This window comes from Epinephelus moara, chromosome 13 (genome assembly GCF_006386435.1).
Source record: "Epinephelus moara isolate mb chromosome 13, YSFRI_EMoa_1.0, whole genome shotgun sequence".
Classification (NCBI taxonomy): Eukaryota; Metazoa; Chordata; class Actinopteri; order Perciformes; family Serranidae; genus Epinephelus; species Epinephelus moara.
Window position 1 is genome coordinate 38103960 of NC_065518.1, and position 18837 is coordinate 38122796.

Consider the following 18837-nt stretch of genomic DNA (forward strand, 5'->3'; position numbering starts at 1 on the left):
AATATACTATTTATGGTGTTATGTCATTGTGTCATTTCTGTCTCTACATGGTCACGCGTTAACAATTCTCCTCTGCTCTCTGTATCGCGCACGGTGGAGTTCCGCCACACACACAGGTGAGCACGCTAGAGCGGCTCGGGCCGCATTTTCCTGACCAAACCTGACCCCGAGCCCCCTGCAGTTTGTCAGCTGACAAAGTTATTGTTATGGACACTGTAAATAACCATCAGCAGACTGCTGTTACGCACAGACAAACAGCCGCTCGCACAGCAGCGCAGCGCGGCACTCATGCTAAGCTTGTGTTGCGTTCAGGCGTTGTCACGTAAATAACAACTTCCAGCACTTAAATAGGTCATAGCACAAAACAGCAGCATGTCAAGTGACTTTTTACTTTTATTATATTCAATACAATTGTATGTTCCTAAATAAAGACACCTCATATGTAAGCTAGACAGACATTTCACCTGCTCATTACTGTGCACACATGTACTGTATGTACTTCAAATTCAATTCAAAATTCAAATTCAAAAACACTTTATTCGTCCCCGGGGGGCAATTTAAAAGGAGCATGAAGGTAGTTTTACAGGCAACACATGTCACAGACATTCATTCAAACACAGATAAAACACAAAATCAAACACAGATAAAACACAAAATTAAAAAAGTACTTAGTCCTAAAGAGCCCTTCTGTTGCCAGTAGATACATAGAAACATCCCAGCAGGCTGTGCTTTGCAAGCATACAAAAAAGTTTCACGCATGTGAACATTATTTTTCATGTGTGTGCTTCACCTCCACTGCTACAACTCCATAGGGGAAACACTGTTGTGTGCGTTTTGTGCAACAGGTGGATGTGGTAGTCTACTGGTAGAGTAGAGAGAGAGCTAAGTAGCGTTGAAGTAGTAAAGCAGGGCAGAGAAGTGGAAGCAAAATATATTAAACCCGGTGTTAATACAGCAGAACTGGAGAGAGGGGTGAAAAATAAATAGAGGTGGGCATGGCTAAAGTAGGGCGCAAAATTATAGATGGAGAATGATTGACAAATTTTTCACTTTAAGCCCTGACACTGTCATATTTGTGTAGGAATTAAGCTACAATACATGACATATGTTGTTTTAATTAATAAATANACAAGTTATTGTCTATTTCAGTTGTCTGTTTTATTTAATAGGCACTTGATCCTAGTTTTGTACATTATACCTGTAGTTTGTAAATGCATTTTTTCGATAAAGTTTGGGGTGGTGGGGGCAGAAGAGAGAGGAAAACTGCGTGATGCTCGCCATGTAGCATGCTGCAACAACCACAACAACAACAACAACCACAACAACAACAATATGGCATCGCCAACATCGCTGCCTGATAATGTTACACCTGTCAAAACAGTGAAAGAGGATGCGACGAGACGATGGTGCGCTAGAATTTAAAGTTTTACTTTGGTGAACACTTTTACTTTGGTGAATTTGGTGAATTCCGGATCCGCTTTCTAGACCGGAACCAGAATCCAGACAAAATTCAGAGTGAATGGAAACCAGGCTCTTCGCCTTACGTGAAGAGCCTGGTGACACGAGGCTAATGTCACATTGAGACACAGAGCACAGACTGAGCGGGAGAGGCTCCGGTAAGCCAGCTGTAATTTTGAAGGTAAGGTAACAGAAACCAGACAGAAATGAAAGTTGCAATAAAAATCCTCTATGCTGAAGTTTTAAAGTCACCACCACAGCATTATATGATCCATTTCAATGATGACATGCTTGCCCAGACGCGAAATTTTGACGTAACTGCCTGTTTAATTCACATCGAGCGCGATACAATTTTGCAAACAGCCTAAATGATTTAGCTTCTAAAAATAAATAGCACCAAGGCAAAAAAGAGATGTAGGAGCTATAAGTCAAAAAGTCTGGTAACCACTGAAAGTTTATTCTTTATTTATAAACTCATTATGCTATAAAAGTTTAATCTGAAAAGTAACTACTAAAGCTATAATCTTTTTGTTCGTTTTGATAATAAACACGTTCCTTTGCAACACATACATTTCTATTTCTTCATTTTGTGACCGCAACACCAAGCCCCCCGCTCCAGAAAAGATTTCAGATTTCAGGCACACAAATCTTACGTGCTCCACATTTCAGGCACAAAATTTTTTCTTGCTTTAACCCCTGACTATATCAAAACATCCGTTTTCAAACTCTCACACACCTCCTACAGTGTAATCCAAGTCTAATTTATCCAGTCATATGCTCCGAACTTCCTAAACATATGCATTTACACTAAAAATGTTATTTAAAACCTTTCCGCCTATGAGTAGCGTGCCCTGAGTGTGCCTGTGCGTGCACGTGCAAATGAACTCCGCCCACGTCTGTCCGTCCTGGAAGAGGGATCCCTCCTCAGTTGCTCTTCCTGAGGTTTCTACCGTTTTTTTTTCCCCGTTAAAGGGGTTTTTTTGGGGAGTTTTTCCTTATCCGCTGCGAGGGTCATAAGGACAGAGGGATGTCGTATGCTGTAAAGCCCTGTGAGGCAAATTGTGATTTGTGATATTGGGCTTTATAAATAAAATTGATTGATTGATTTACAGCATACGACATCCTTCTGTCCTTTGGACCCTCACAGCGGATAAGGAAAAACTCCCCAAAAAACCTTTAACGGGTAAAAAAAAAAATTGTAGAAATGTCAGGAAGAGCAACTGAGGAGGAATTTCCTCTTCCAGGACGGACAGACATGCAATAGGTGTCGCACAGAACAGATTAACATATGACAAACTGATACATAAAGAGAGCCAGACACAGAGAGAGACCAAGAGAGATAGAGCCAGAGAGCGATGCAGGGCAGACAGTAATGACAATAGCTGCATTAACATTAACTTTAGTAATACTATTATGATAATAATAATAACAGTAATTGTGGTAGCATATGTTGTAAGTATATGATAGAATATGATAGTATCTGTATGTGACAATAATAATCATATATGTATAGTATTGGTAGAAGTATGACTGATAATATCAGTAGCAGTAGGAGGCATGAGGCAGTTACCATGACACACCATTCAAGCGTAGCTGGGAAACGAGGGAACCTGCGAGACAGTGGAGCACAAAGGCTCCGGAGAAGCTGATCAGTGACGTGCAGTAAAGCCGAGGAATATGAAACGATAATATTATGTCATATGCTGAGACGCTACCACCACACTGAATATGTGAGAACGAGCTGTTCGCGTTTTTTTGCTGATATTATCTTCCTCTTCTCACCAGGCTGAATGGGAGAGGATGTTCTCTGAGGCCTCCCTCAGCCTGGTGGCTGTTAGGAAGTCTTTTTATGGCTCCGCCCTTTTTCTGTGTCGCTGTCGGTCTCCTGGGAAACAGCCCATTTTCATTTCTGTGGACAGCACCAACTACATGTGGGTGGAAACACTTAAGGTGAGTTCCATATCCTTCTGTGTGTGTTTGGCTTTTGTCCAACAGTGGCCTGAAATAATTTTTCAGAATGTTAGGTGAAAGGAAGTAGAAAATTGTTTGTGTCATCCCAACACAATGAAACCATTAAAGTATGTTATAACATGTAACACTGGTGTTCCTGAAGGACCAATACTGGACCTGTTTTGTTCAGATTGTATATTAGTCTGCTCATTAGTCAACATATGCTGATGACACAGCTCTGTATGTACATGCTGAAAACAAACAACAAACCACCAACAAACTCATTTTTGGCATGGTCCATGTATCTGATTGGTTAAGCAAATCAGGTTTATACCTGAGCATAAACTTATCTGTATGTTTTTCACCCAGAAACCCACAGAGACTCACCAACCTGGGGCCAGATGCACAAAACTCTGTGTAGATGTATGACTATTACTGGTTGTATTTTTTTCATCAGATTTATAAAGCCATGCACACACCTGATTCTGTCTCATTTCCACACCCACAGTGAGCCATAAATGGATGTAGAAACACCCTTAAGCATCCGTTTGCATATCAATAGTTGCGCCCCTCCACCACTCATATGGTACAGAAAGAGAAATGTCTCCAACTGTGTCACATCGGTGAGGTTCTCAGATGGTGCCAGAGCAGCTGTCATTATGCACAGTTGTGGTGATTTGTAGTGTCTGCACCACTAATTCATCACATTTCTGCAAACCATCACTGTGGTAAAATCTTGATCATTATGATTGTTAAATGTCTGGAGGATGATCAGTGATTCATTCATTGTGCTCATGTTCAAACTGACTTTACAAAGTTTTCACAGGAGAACATTAAATGATCACTAACGGGGGGGGGATTGTGAATAAATAATTATGAAATCTATCACTTATAAATAATTTGAAAATAACTTTATAAACGTGCCTTTGGTTGATATTTTTCACAATGCAGAGTACATTGCAAAAATAAAAAACAATCTAAAAACATTTTCTGTCTCTTAACTAATATTTAATCTTGTCCTTATCATCTCACCTGCAGCTGTCTCAGCTGAAACCGTGTGTACACCTCCTCTGAAAAATGTGTGAGGTATGCTCATTCTCATCGCACATTCTGTCTTTATAAATACCAGTTAATGTGTGAAAAAAGGCGTACACACGTTTGTTTTTTTTGCACACACATCATTTATGCATCTGGCCCCTGATGTTTTTGGTAGAGACGAAAAGCTCACAGTGGTTTCTGATTTTAAATACCTTGGAATCTTTTTAGATTTGAATCTGTCATTCAAAAATCATATTAAAAAGGTGGCTGATATCTAATTCATCCTGACTAACATTAGGCAGATCATATTAGACCATACCTAACAACAGAGTATTAGTTGCAGGGCAACAAGGGCAGCTACCAGAGGGGACTGTGCAGACATCTGTGTGTACCTGTGTAATTCTATGCTGCAGGAAATGATGGCAGAGTCATCAGACTGTCCAGTGTGGTTGACTGCTTCTAATGCCCACTGTGGCATTGTGGGAATGGTCAACTGCTTACGGCAGGAGCCAGGTGGCAACCGAATACGGTAAATCCTGGTGTATACTAACATTACAGACATCACATAAGTCTTACCACCATTCATTTTTTGAGCTTCTTGTACATAGGTATTGTCCCACGGGTTTATGTGTGTATTGGGTCAAAGTGATGATTTTTTTCCATGTTGCCAGGTGCGCATTTGTGTCCAATCTAAGCGAGTCCTCAGAAGCACCAAGCCTCCAGCCAGCCCATAAGTCCATGCAGTCAGTACTTGAGGAGGATTTGGTTATGAACGTTTACAGAGACGGACACTGGGGCATCTTCAGGCACCAGCTAATCACTCACAGTATGTTAATACCAAATTATCCTGATTCTAGTGCAGCTACCAAGTCTCTTCTTCATGTCACCTTTACTTTTTTACTCAGAAACAAACAAGGCGCAACATGCCGCCCAAGTGTGTGACTTTAGACAGCATGCCGACATCCAAGGCTATTCAATGAAGGCTGGTTCACAATCTTTTACCCCATGGGAGCTTTGGGGTATGATACACGTCCAATGTAACTGCAGCTGTGATGTTGGAGGGTTACAGCGAATGGCACTAGAAATACTTGGATGGAGTCCACTGAGGTGCTCTTTGGGTGCGCTCTTTTTAGCCACCTTGGGTGTGCTCGGCCTGACACAAGTTTTGAATCCACTCAAATGGATAGTGGCTGATAAACAACAGTATGTTTTCATGTAGAAAGCATTTGTTTATGGTCTTTTATGACAGACTTTTTCAGTAATTACAGAATTGTAATTCTCACCCATAGCTTAATTTTTTGAACAAAAATATTCCAACCCAAGACAAACTGTGGATGCTTCAGTGAAATAAATCAGTCTTCTATGTTCTATGATAGTGTGCCAACTATTGCGCCTTTCAGCAAGTGCAGACCAGATTTTACTGCACGTGTTGTACCCCATTGATATGATGTGACGTTGTGCATTCTCCTCTTTTAAACCTCCTTGCCAACATCCCGATAGCAAAAGAGGCGTGACAGGTAGCACAACAGCGTCGGGCCTCTAGTCTGACATTTAACATACATGTCGGCAGCACTGCTCAGAGGGGTAGGAGTTCACGGACCTCATTGTCTCTACAAGTTGCAGACACTCTTGGCCACTGTTCTTCTTTGAGTCAGCTGCTAACTGCCGCTAGCTGTTTTTTAAAATCTCCCAGCAGTGGGTCGTACACACAAGACCTCTTCAAAATGTCACACTTGTTCTGTCCATGGTTCTGTCTTGCTGGTTGTCCTTTTAAAACAGGGGATTTGGCTCTGTTACGTCTCCCATTCCACAATCGTACCTTTTATAAATGGACATGGATGATTTAAATGCTTAGGTTAATGCTGTTTTTTGTTTGTGGTCAAAGACACTGATGTTTTTTGGATTTTGCCTGTTAGAAGTTGTGATCTTAGACATCTCTTAAACACATGTTTATGGTTAAGTATGTAATTCAAAAACATTTTTTGTGAAGATTTTAGAAAGTGCAGGTGTTGGTAACCACCACTTAAACCATAATAAACTAAGATAAAACTGTGATTTAATAGAGAGGATTTATCCAGATTAGTTGAATGCATATCATTTACCTTCACAATGTGTGATGTGCTCACACTTGTATTGAAATATTTATCTGTTTTATGGTTGTCAGATTTAAATGAAGAGTTGACAGAGCACGCCTATGTCAATGTGTTGACTCGAGGTGACCTCTCTTCTCTGCGCTGGATTGCCTCCCCACTTCGCCACTTTGTGAGCAGCAACCCCAACGTCAAGCTGTGTCGTGTCTTCTACAGCTCTCTCAACTTCAGAGATATAATGCTGGCCACTGGCAAACTGCCACCAGACGCAATCCCAGGTAGAGAGTGTGTATGAGACACACAAGAAGTCTTGCATTCTGGTCTTCGTTCTTATAATCATAGTTACCCATAGCATCTTGTCGGTCACTATTACATTACATTACATTATTATTGTAAACTAGACTATACAGTAGACTACACACAATTTGAAATAACAGCGGGCAAATTGTACATCAAGACAACTAACTTCTCCGTTTCATTGTACATAATGTAGGTGACCTAGCTCTGCAGCAGTGCATGTTGGGTATGGAGTTTTCTGGTCGTGACCCCACCGGTCAGCGAGTGATGGGACTGCTGCCTGCTAAAGGCCTGGCAACAAGTGTGGATGCTGACAAACGGTTCCTCTGGAAAGTTCCCCACAGCTGGTCAGTGTCAGATTTTTAAATGTTAAACACTCAGTACGTTTACATGTCATTAGAGAAAATTGATTTATTGCGTCAGTCCGGAGTTATGCATTTGATGCAAGAAAATATATTATGGTTACGTGGCAGTGATGTACATAAAACTCCAGTTGCTTACTAGCAAAGACGGAGAAGAGGAATAAATTTGAAAATAATAAATAAAAATAAAATCAAGTAAAATTCACTGCCTGACCTGCTTTAAATTTTAGTTTTTGCTAATATATCTTTTAGGTGTGTATAGGTAGGCATAACACACAAACAGAGAGAGCAAAGCAGATGTTACACAGTATTCCAAAGGTGCTCCCATTATTCCAGCAGCTGAAATCTCATTAGATAATTGTTGAAAGCTGATGTGCATTTGATATGATCATTGTGTAATCAAGTGTTCTCTTTGCCCTCAATGTAAAACTAAGTGATGCACGTGTGTGTGTGTGTGTGTGTGTGTGTGTGTGTGTAGGACACTGGAGCAGGCAGCCTCAGTGCCAGTGGTCTACGCTACAGCCTACTACTCTCTGGTGGTGCGCGGCAGGCTCCGTCCCAGAGAGACGGTTCTCATCCACTCAGGTTCAGGGGGTGTCGGCCAGGCTGCCATCGCCATAGCACTCAGCAAGAAATGTAAAGTCTTCACTACAGTGGGTAAATATTCAACACTCCCATTACACACTGTCATAGTGACAGAAAAATAGCTCTGATATGATTTCTTATCCACTGTGGTTTGTTATTTCATATGATTGCCCATTGCTACTTGAAGCATTTGCACCAAAATCCACCACCATTTTATGTTTCGTGTCCATCTGTCCATCCATCCTTCTGTCTGTACATCCCATTCTCATGAGCGTGATATCTCAAGAAGGCCTCAAGGGGATTTCTTCAAATTTGGCACAAAACACAGCTGTTTAGATTTTGGTGGTCAAGGTCGTTGTGACCTCACAAAACATGCTTTATGCCATTACCTAAGAATTCTAATACGATAAATGATACAATGATATGTTATATCCAAAAGGTCAAAGGTCAACTTCACTGTGACATCATAATATTCTGCATAAAATATTTTTTTCAGGCCATCGTGTCGTCATATCTCAGGAACAGAAGAGGAGACATTTGGTCAGATAGTGAATTGGTGACACTTATCTTGGGTGGCCCCTTGAAACTGTGCTGATTGTATAGATCTTCTGTGTGTGAAGCATCCATGTTTTCACAGACATGGATGGAAACTGTGAAGGCCAGTTCAGACCAAATGAGATGAAACCATTTTAGAGCGTTGCAGAGAAAAGTTGCAATGGTGTGAACTGGCTGCTCTGAGCTCAACTCAAGCCGGCTGATGGTGTCACCTCCAAGTCAGCTGGTCAAATTATCAGTGGCTCCTTTTAGGACTCAAAGCATGTCACCTGTTTCAACAGCCAATTGGCTTGTAGTGAAGTCCGCTGGTCAAGTCAAAATGTTAGCAGATGGTGTGTTTGCTTGCTGCAGCAGATGCTTTGTCCTCGCTGAGCCCTCTGTTTCCATCCTTGCGGTGTGCTGGTGTCAGACCATGGGCCGCTGCTGCTGCTCACTGTATCTGCCTATGCCCTACACATTCTCACTGACTGATTAATTGGCGCTGGTTATATATATTATTGTGGTGTACATATTATTAATACAGATATCTGAGGCTCATTTTGTTGTTTTTTGCCGTTTCATCACTACTACAAATTCAACTGTGGCCACTATCTCACCATCACTATCCTCATACATATTTTAAGAAGCTAGCAATTTTATTCAGTTACAAAATAAACCTGAAAAGCTAAAAATCAGAACTGAAGTACAGAGAGTTACTGCACAGAGATGACACACTCAGTACGTTTACGTGGACAGTTTAATTCCACTTTTCATCGGAATGAAAGGCCATTCTGATTAAAAGTGGTCATGTAAATGGTCATTCCGATTGAAAAATGGTCATTCCGATTGAAAATTAAATCCGATTAAAAGGGGTGGTTTATTCTGTTTGTCATTCCGAATGAAAGAATTTTGTGTGCATGTATACACTCATTCCTCTTTAAGTTCATTCCGGTCTTTCTGCGCATGCTCGTTTCCTTGCCCTTCTGGCGCGATGACGTATATAGCGCGCATAGCAACGGGCTGCATAGCAACGGGCTGAGATAGAGCAGTCGGACTCGTTGCACTCACCGGTTTCCATTCGCCACAGCACGGTCTTCTATCTCCCTTCTTCGACCTTCTACCTCCCTTCTCCTCCTCAACAGACGAAGCATTAGCAGAACAAGGTTGTTGTCGTACTGCTGCTTCAAGAATATAAGCAAAACAAGCCCGAAAAAGGCACTAAGAACGGCGTCGTCAAGCATCTTGTTATCCGGAGCGAGGACTACAGTGTTTTCTTCCGGTAAACGTAAACACGTAACATCCGCCCCGCCCCCTATCCAATCAGAAACCTTCCCTGCCCCAAACCTTGCGCAGACCTGAATAAAGGCGATTAAACTGATCTCCCGTGTAAATCCTCATTCGGAATGAATATTTCCCATGTAAACTACCTGGAAAAACTTTAATTCCGAATGATTTCATTCAGATTTATATTTCATTCCGAATGAGAAGCCATCATATAACCGTAGCCAGTGTCTCATCTAGTTGCATTGGTGTGAACCGGCAGGTTTTTACAACGTAGCAGAACAGAGCATTGCAACTAGTTGCCTGTTTGGTCTCATCTCGTCTTGACTGGTGCGCAGAGGCATACAGCCATGGGACGGTTTCCTCATCAAATTTTTTTTTTCTCATAATTATAATATGGTAAATGTACTACATTTATATAGTTCTTTACAACATAAGCCAGCATTCACTTATTCACACAGACATTCGTACACTGGTGGTTGAGGCTACTATGCACTGTGCCACCTGGTCATTAGGATTTGATTTGATTTGATTCGATTTATTTATTTATTAGCACATGAGAGAAAAAATATCAAACAGCACGATGAAAGAGTAGAACAAGAAAGACATACAATATATAGAATAGATACAACATATCACAAATGTGCAGGAGGAACCAAAAAAAAACCCTAAGGGCTTGTCAAGTGGTCCTCCTAGAGACAGACATTCAACATAAAAATAATATGTACAATAATGTAAAAAAAACCATCATAAAAACAGTAAAGACAATAATCTCAAAGTATGTAGTGATGTAGTGGAAGTAGGTGGTTATGCGTTGCTCAACTGGGCCAATAAAAAATGGGTTATTTGCTTCTTGAAAGGGTTTATACTTGTGCAGGTTCTAATGTGGACTGGTGACATGTTCCAAAAGTGGGGACCTGAATGTATTTGAGAACTGAGAGAAAGTAGACCTGAAAAGGGTAGGATTAAGATTATTTGCTGACCTTGTGTTGAAGTGATGCATTTGGGAATTAAACTGAAATACAGAATGGAAACAGATTGGAAGTAACTTGTGTCAAACAAAAATACATATTTGAAAAATATTTACAGCAGAGATGGGAAGAATGCTCAGGGATTGAAACAATGGGGTGGATTTAGTGAATCTGTTGGAAAATGTTGCCATTTTGATAAATCATTTTTGTAAGGTAAGGATACAGTTGAGGTTGCTCTTGAAAGTGCTTGCCCAAGTAATATTACAGTATGAAATGAAAGGATAAATCATAGTATAATATAAATTGATGAGGACTTTTCTAGACAGTAAATGACGTATTCTTCTGATAACTCCAATATTTTTTTGCAATCTTGTTTGAAATGAAGGTAATATGACTTTTCCAAGTGAAATTGTCATCAATAAGAATACCTAGAAATTTAGTTACAGTGACCCTTTCCAAGATGTTATTGTCAATATAAACATTAGGAAGAGTGTTTGTTGCTTGTTGATTTCTAGGGGTAATAACATGTATGAGCTTTTCTTTATATTAAGTGACAATTTGTTTGCCTTGAACCAGGTGTCAACTTTGCGCAATTCAGTGTTAATTTCTAATATTAATTTGGGTCCATTGTTACCAGATAAAAAAATATTGGAGTCATCTGCAAAGAGAATAAAAGATGCTTTTGATGATGTCATGTATAGATCATTCACATAAATAAGAAACAGTTACAGGCCCAAAATCGATCCTTGGGGAACACCACAAGAAATTGACTTAAAATCAGATGAGGTACTGTTCCAAGAAACAAACTGCATTCTATCAGACAAATAGCCTTTGAACCATGAAAGATCTGAACTGCATAAACCATAGAGAGAAAGTTTCTGCAATAAAATGTCATGATTGACAGTATCAAATGCCTTCGATAGGTCGACAAATACTCCAAGTATTATTTCTTTATTATCAGTAGCCTTGGTGATGTTATCTACAAGTCGGGTGAGGGCCATAGAGGTGGAATGTTTCTCTCTGAACCCATACTGATGATGGTATAGAATATTATTGTCGTTTTATTTATACAAACGATTATAAACTAGTTTTTCTAATACTTTAGAAAAACATGGTAGGATGGATATCGGTCTATAATTGGAGAATAAAGAGGGATCATCAGTTTTAAAAAGAGGAATGGCTTTAGCCCATTTAAATTGTGCAGGAAATACACCGGTTTCAAGGCAGAGATTGAAAATATGAAGGAGAGGTTTGGCGATTAATGGAAGGCTTATTGTGAGTATTGAGGATTTCAATTCATCATGACCTGGTGCAGATAGTTTCATTTTGTTAACAACAACAGTGAGCTCAATCTCAGTGATGGGACAAAATGCAAAAGAAGAAGAGGGGGACTTAATCCCAGAGATAGACAGCGGGTTCTGTGGTAAATTGTCTGTGAATGAAGGACCGATAGAGACAAAGAAATTATTGAATTCATTGGCTATTTCAAGAGAATCTGAGAAAGCTGTATTAACTCCTTTGAATTGCCTTTGTACGATCCTCAGTCTTTTTCAGTCAGTCTTTTTATGAATAATGAATATGAATTGATAGTCCTACATGTGTTTTTTATATTATTCTGAGACTCAGTGAATTTAGATTCATAAAACTTACGTTTTGATATTCTCAGCAGGTGATTCAGTTTATTTCTGTAAGTTGTATATCGATTCAGAAATAATGGAGTGGGATTGGTGAGATGGTCACGATAGAGTTTATGCTTTTTGGCAATGGAGCGTTTCAGACCATTGGTTAACCAGGATTTACTTTAGGTGATTTATTTTTAGTTCTTTGAAGTGGAAAAGCATCATCAAAGATCTTAAAATAGATAGCATGGAAGATATCATAAGCCATTTGAGTATTGAATATTTAGAGTCAACAGCAGACCAAGTAGCAGTGGATAATTTATCAATGAACCTACTCATATTGCTATTGTTAAAATTACAAAGGAAGACCTCACTAGGCCTGGTAGAAGAATTTGATTTCCCACTTGTGGGCTCAAGATAAAAACACAGGAAGATGGTCAGATAAGTCGCAGAACAAAATGCCAGGTATCCCAGCAACACAATAGGAATTAGTAAATATATTGTTAATCAGTGTTTCATTTGAAGCAGTGATTCTTGTAGCTCTTGTTATGAGGGAGAAGAAGGACGCGGCATTAAGATGGTTAATAAATTGAGATGACTGATTGTTTAGGAGATTAATGTGAAAGTCACCCATAATATAGCAAATCTTTTTTTCATGGGTGATCTTTCTGAGGGTAGTATAAAAGCTGTCAATAAAGCGATTGATATTAGAATCAGGTGGTCTATAAATACAGCCAATAATAACAACCTTGTTAGAGAAAGGCTCAACAAGCTCTAGAAAAACAGCCTCAGCTTTATCTCCCATAAGAGTAACAAGATCATTTCGAAGGAAGGATTTAATGCTCTCCTTCACAAAGACAGACACACCTCCTCCACAACGCACAGGTCTAAAACAGGGATAGTGGTTATAATTGCTCATAGAAAACATAGACACTTTTTGGCTATTCAGCCATGTTTCGGACAAACCTATAACTGAAAAATCAACTGGCAGCATACCAAGATAGTCAATAAGATTGTCAAAATGTTTAGGTAAACTACGAGTATTAAGGTGAAACAAAGAGAAACAATTGTCATTAGCAATCTTTTTATCCACACAGGGAGACTTTAAGGAGTCCTCAGAAAAATAAGGACAGGATAAAGGACCTTGTTTGAAAACATTGAAGTTTGCATCAGGGTCAGCATCTGAGAAAGGAAGAAAATACTTATCTTCATGAGAGCAGCCAATTCTTGTAGACTGAGCTCGGAGTGAAGTGTCCAAGTCCATAAAATAAAAAATAAAATAAAAGACAGAAAGAAGTCAATTCAAGTCTAGTTAGGCTGTGCCTCCTTCATGGATGGAGCAGTGCGGGGGGGATGCACAACCAGCTGGTTGTATTTCAGGTAGGCTACGTTTCCTTGGTTTACGTGCCTCTCTGAGCTGGGGGAGAAGCTCTTTCCTTCTAAGCCGAACCTTTTCTGAGAAGTCCTCATTGATATAGAACTTGGTACCCTTCAGGTATTTGGCTCTTTTTAGAATCTCCTCTTTGTCTTTGAACCGCAGAAGTTTCACCACAACAGATCTAGGTCGGCCTTCAGCATCAAACTTCCGCGTCCTGTGGGCTCTCTCTAACTCAATGTGAGAGGGGTCCATCTTTAGATGTTCTGATATTAGTTTTTTCACCTTGGTCTCAGATTCATGCCATGTTTCAGTTTTGGAATCAGGGATGCCATCAAATAGTAGGTTGTTGCGTCTGGTTTGGTTTTCTAAATAGTCACTTTTAGATGATAGGTTATCTAGAGAAGATTGAATACTAACCAGATCCTTACTCACTGTTTTATGGCAGCCCAGAGAGGTTTGATATCCAATCTTTAGATCCTGAAGTTCAGCTTGAGAAAATTCCAGACTTTGAGTAATCCTGCCAACATCACTGCTCAAACTGATCAATCATTTGTTGGTGGTGTCAAGGATCATCAGGAGCAGTGATCATTCAAATGCACACTCACACACTGATAGTGCAAACATCAGGAGCAATTAGGGGTTCAGTATCTTGCCCAAGGATACTTTGACATGTAGACTGCAGGACCCAGAGATCTAACCATCAACCTTCTGATGAGTGGATGACCACTTTACCTTCTAAACCACAAATGCCCCTTAAATATATATGTAGATATTATGTTATTATGTTACCTACTAAGTGTGCCTTTTGTGTATTATGTGTTACTAAGTCATACTTATAGTTATGAGATAGTATCTCATAAAAACTCTCTTTAACCCTAACCCTTCCGTCTCTAGGCTCAGCGGAGAAGCGGGCCTACCTACAGGAGAGGTTCCCTCAGCTCTCAGCAGAGTCCTTCGCTAACTCCAGAGACACCTCATTTGAACAGCATGTCCTGTTCCACACAAAGGGCAAAGGTCAGACACGTCTTTCTGTAGTAACAAGCTGTGTTCCACATATCATGCCTCACACAAGATTTCTAAAAGAAGAGCTACCTCTTCGAAACAGCAGCTTTGCAGTGCTTTTGAGCTTTGAAAGGAGCAACTGGGTTTGTTGAACAATCAATGACTCGATTACATGTAGAGATCACAGTGCCACTGCACAAACTACGCTTTTTTTGTGATAGGCATAATAGTGTATTTTGAGTGTATGTGTGTGTTTCAGGTGTGGATGTGGTGCTGAACTCTCTGGCTGAGGAGAAGTTGCAGGCTAGCATTCGCTGCCTAGCCAGACATGGACGATTCCTGGAAATCGGCAAATACGACCTGTCCAACAACTCCCCACTGGGTCAGTAGGAAGCTTCAGGCTCATACACTCAGGCTTTAAGTGTCAGTCACTCCTTTCATTTCAGAAATACCCTTACAAATATATAAATAACATATAATTTATTATATATGAAAGTAAGTTATTACATGTTCCTATAAATAACAGAGGGAATTAGAATTGAGTAAATGTTATGTCTTTTACCTCTTAATGATAACTTCAAAGAAAACAAGGAATAGCAGAGAAGTTGCTTGCTGTGATCATTTACAGGTAATATTCTAGGTGATCTTAAAGATATACCGTGTCTGTTACAGTTTGTAAACACACTCACCAGTAGAAGTCAAAGCAAAAGTCAACCCCAGATTCACTTTTGTTTGATGTTTCGCCTCGCTATATTTGAGGGTTTCTTTTTGGCACTGTGTCTCTTGGATCCCTGCTGCTTACAATTTGGCACCTGGTTGCTACCTTTTAATAAAGCCCCAAGCTCACCTGAGAGCTGTCCATAAATGTCCCCAACACAGAGAATAAGAAAATTAGGCAGAGGGCACATGAGTGCAGATTGTTGGAGGTGTGGTTAGGGTTCAGAATGGTCAGCACTGAGTTACACTGCGTCTTCATGTTGTTGTGATTTCTCCAGGCATGGCTCTGTTCCTGAAGAATGTGGCATTCCATGGCATCCTGTTGGACGCTCTCTTTGAAGTGGGCAACCAGGAGTGGGAGGAAGTGTCCCAGCTACTGAAGGAAGGCATTATGGGAGGTGTGGTTCAGCCTCTAAGGACCACAGTGTTCGAGAGGGACCAAGTGGAGGAAGCATTCAGATACATGGCTCAGGGCAAGCACATTGGCAAGGTCCTCCTGCAGGTCAGTTTCACAACTCAGCTTCACACTTTGATATGACTGTGACAGAACTATAGATTGTTCAGAATTGAGCAACCTGTCATGATGTATTAGAAAGAGAATACAGAAGAACTTCATACGTTAAGTCCATGTTAAAAAAATAACTAGATGTCATATGTATGAACTGTAAGTACATGTTGGAATAAATACTTTCCACCCCAGTTTCTGGTGAAATTGTTATGTGTTGTTATGTGACTATAACTGGAAAATACTACAGTACAGCAAATATACTCCTAAAGGTTCTCCTCTTCACACAGGTCTGTCATGAGGAGAGGGATTCAGCAGTCCAAACTGCCTCTGCCCCTTTGTCTTTTCCAGCTATCTGTCGCACCTTCTGTCTCCCCTCCCACTCTTACATCATCACTGGTGGACTGGGGGGCTTTGGTCTGGAACTTGCTCAGTGGCTGACAGAGAGAGGAGCCCGCAAACTGGTGCTGACCTCCAGATCAGGCATTAGAAATGGTAAGGCACATGACTCTAAGCTGCTGAAGGTGCAGCTCAGTTACATTGGCCTGAAATGAATGATGTCACATACAAACAACACTGATATTGTTAGGAAACAGGAACTCATATAAAGGGAGAAAAGCAAACTTTTCCCAGTATGATATGAAGTGCACTGTTTGCTGTTATAAAAGCAGTGCAAATCACAGTCTTGGCTTCATGCTTTTTCATTTCCATTACCACATTATTGTAGTACAGTTTCCAAAGGATGTAAATGACTGCAGACACCTCTGTGACACGCAGGGCTGGACTGAAACAAAAAAATGGCCCTGGCATTTTTGGCCATGGCAGCCCACTATGAGTGGTGAAATGCCATACTCACATACTGCGCTGTTACCAAAATTAAAATATATCTCAGTAGTACCCTAAGTGCCCTGGAAGAGAGTACCAAGGCTAGAAAATCAATGTGCTCATTCACTTCTCATATACATCCTGGTGGTAGTAGATGGCCACGGAGTACACAATGCCTATACTTTGGTGAAAGCACTTGCCAAAGAAACTCTACAAGATTTATCATTTCAGTTTTTAATAAAATGTGTGCAAGTACAAATAAGATACATTAATCATCAATACCACACCACCATGTAAAATAAAGACTTCCTCAAAATGGCACCTTAATCCTGTAAGACCTGGAGCGACATCACTTTTCTTGTGCTGCTTTCGGACCCCTTTCGCAAGTATATACATCTTTGACCCCTGAGCAAATTGGTGCAGTTTCTTTCAGGAACATGGGAAAAAAGGTAATGACCAGTTTGGTTAGAAATGTCCCACAAACTGCAATATATATATATATATATATTTAAGTCCCTGGGCCATATCTTTCTGTCCCTCCTCCTCCTCCTCCTCCTCCTCCTCCTCTGAATCATCTCCACCAGCAGCCACCTCTTCTCCTGAACTACTCTCTTGCAAGTCCACATTCATGTTTGGTGCGAGGGGATGTACTGCACACCAGATCTTACAGCAAACATGTCAGATATTTTCGCGCATTTGGCTGCATCTTCCCGGAGATTCTTGTGCCTTTTATCCCATAGCTTCTCTGCACCTCCCTTGCACTTTGGTGGTTTATCCATCAGTGCACGTTAGTAGGCTACGCACTCCACCACTGTGCCCAAGGCCCTAGGCGTGGTTGTTAAAAAATATCTACATAATTACATTAAGTAAATTACTATTGTGCCGGCCCAAAATATGCCAACGGCCCACCGGGCATTCCCGGTATGCCCTATGGCCAATCCAGCCCTGCACACAGGCCTTTATTGTGTTGAGCTTACCACACAAACACTATACCTGTCTCCTTGAGGAATGTTATAGAGGCCCTTAAAAGTTCAAATAAGTAAACTAGTGCTCTGGATTTGTTGTTTTGTAACGCCTCCACACTGGCAATATCTGTGGCTGGAAGCATTATGTTTTCAGGTTGTCAGGTCTGTCCCATTCTTGTGAACGGGATATCTCAAGAACACCTCAAGGGAATTTCTTCAAATTTGACTCAAACGTCCACTTGAACTGAAGAATAAATTGATTAAAATTTGGTGGTCTGAGGTCAAGGTCACTGTGACCTCACAAAACATGTTTTATGGCCATAACTCAATAAGTCTTGTGCTAATTATGACAAAACTGTACACAAATGTCTAATTGGATAAAATGATGAAGTGATGACATTTTATATCCAAAAGGTCAAAGGTCAGTTTCACTGTGACATCATAATCTGCATTACTCAATGTCATATTTCAGGAACAGCAGGGGAGACATTTGGTCAAACTGAATTGATGACACTCATTTTGGGTGTCCACCCTGAAACTATGCTGATTGTATAGATCTTCTGTGCTGTCGGGGGGAAGATGTGTGTGAAGCATCAATGTTTTCACAGGAGGCATACAATCGTGGGGCGGTAATTTTAGTTAATGAGGCAATGATGTCAACCTGCACAGCTTATTAGTAACTAACTTATTGTTAGTTGTTAGTTGTCAGTTAGGGGCCTAACCTGGATGGCATACCACAAAGAATGTTTATGGGATCACTTGGATTTTTTTAACCAGCTACCTTGTCCTGTGTTTGTGGCCTGTTATAGAGTATGTAATAACTTCTGGTAGATGTTTGATAGTGGATGCTCCAGAACAAACATTAATATCATAAAATCTGTACACAATACAAACCTGTACAAACTGTAAACCATGTGACGGTAATTTGGTTCTTGGCACTGCTGTAACTACTTTTACTTTGAAACTGTTGTTAGGTTACCAGGCGAAGCGAGTGCGTGAATGGCAGAGTCAGGGTGTGGAGGTACTGGTGTCGACCAATGACGTCAGCACACTGGAGGGAACGGAGCATCTCCTCACCGAAGCTTCTGCATTGGGCCCAGTGGATGGTGTCTTCCACCTAGCCATGGTAACACAACAAGCCACCTCATCATCATTCCCCTTAGCCCTGTCTGCTTCTCCTTTTCACACCACCAGAGGCATTTTAAATCAGAAATCAAAACATGCCTGTTAGGAATGGCCCAATTTTTGGCCTCCAGTATT

The 18837-nt window shown here is 40.6% G+C and overlaps 1 protein-coding gene across 2 annotated transcripts in view; it reads left to right on the top strand.

Annotated features, from left to right (window-relative positions):
• The window catches only part of fasn (fatty acid synthase), a 116819-nt gene that overhangs the window by 84041 nt on the left and 13941 nt on the right, over positions 1 to 18837 (top strand). For both annotated transcript variants that reach the window (XM_050060257.1, XM_050060256.1), the window contains 11 exons: positions 3244 to 3408; positions 4860 to 4975; positions 5118 to 5272; positions 6611 to 6814; positions 7030 to 7180; positions 7674 to 7852; positions 14458 to 14577; positions 14825 to 14947; positions 15561 to 15784; positions 16078 to 16282; positions 18552 to 18703. In XM_050060257.1, coding sequence (XP_049916214.1) covers positions 3244 to 3408; positions 4860 to 4975; positions 5118 to 5272; positions 6611 to 6814; positions 7030 to 7180; positions 7674 to 7852; positions 14458 to 14577; positions 14825 to 14947; positions 15561 to 15784; positions 16078 to 16282; positions 18552 to 18703 — 1794 coding nt within the window. The remainder of the gene's footprint in view (positions 1 to 3243; positions 3409 to 4859; positions 4976 to 5117; positions 5273 to 6610; positions 6815 to 7029; positions 7181 to 7673; positions 7853 to 14457; positions 14578 to 14824; positions 14948 to 15560; positions 15785 to 16077; positions 16283 to 18551; positions 18704 to 18837) is intronic.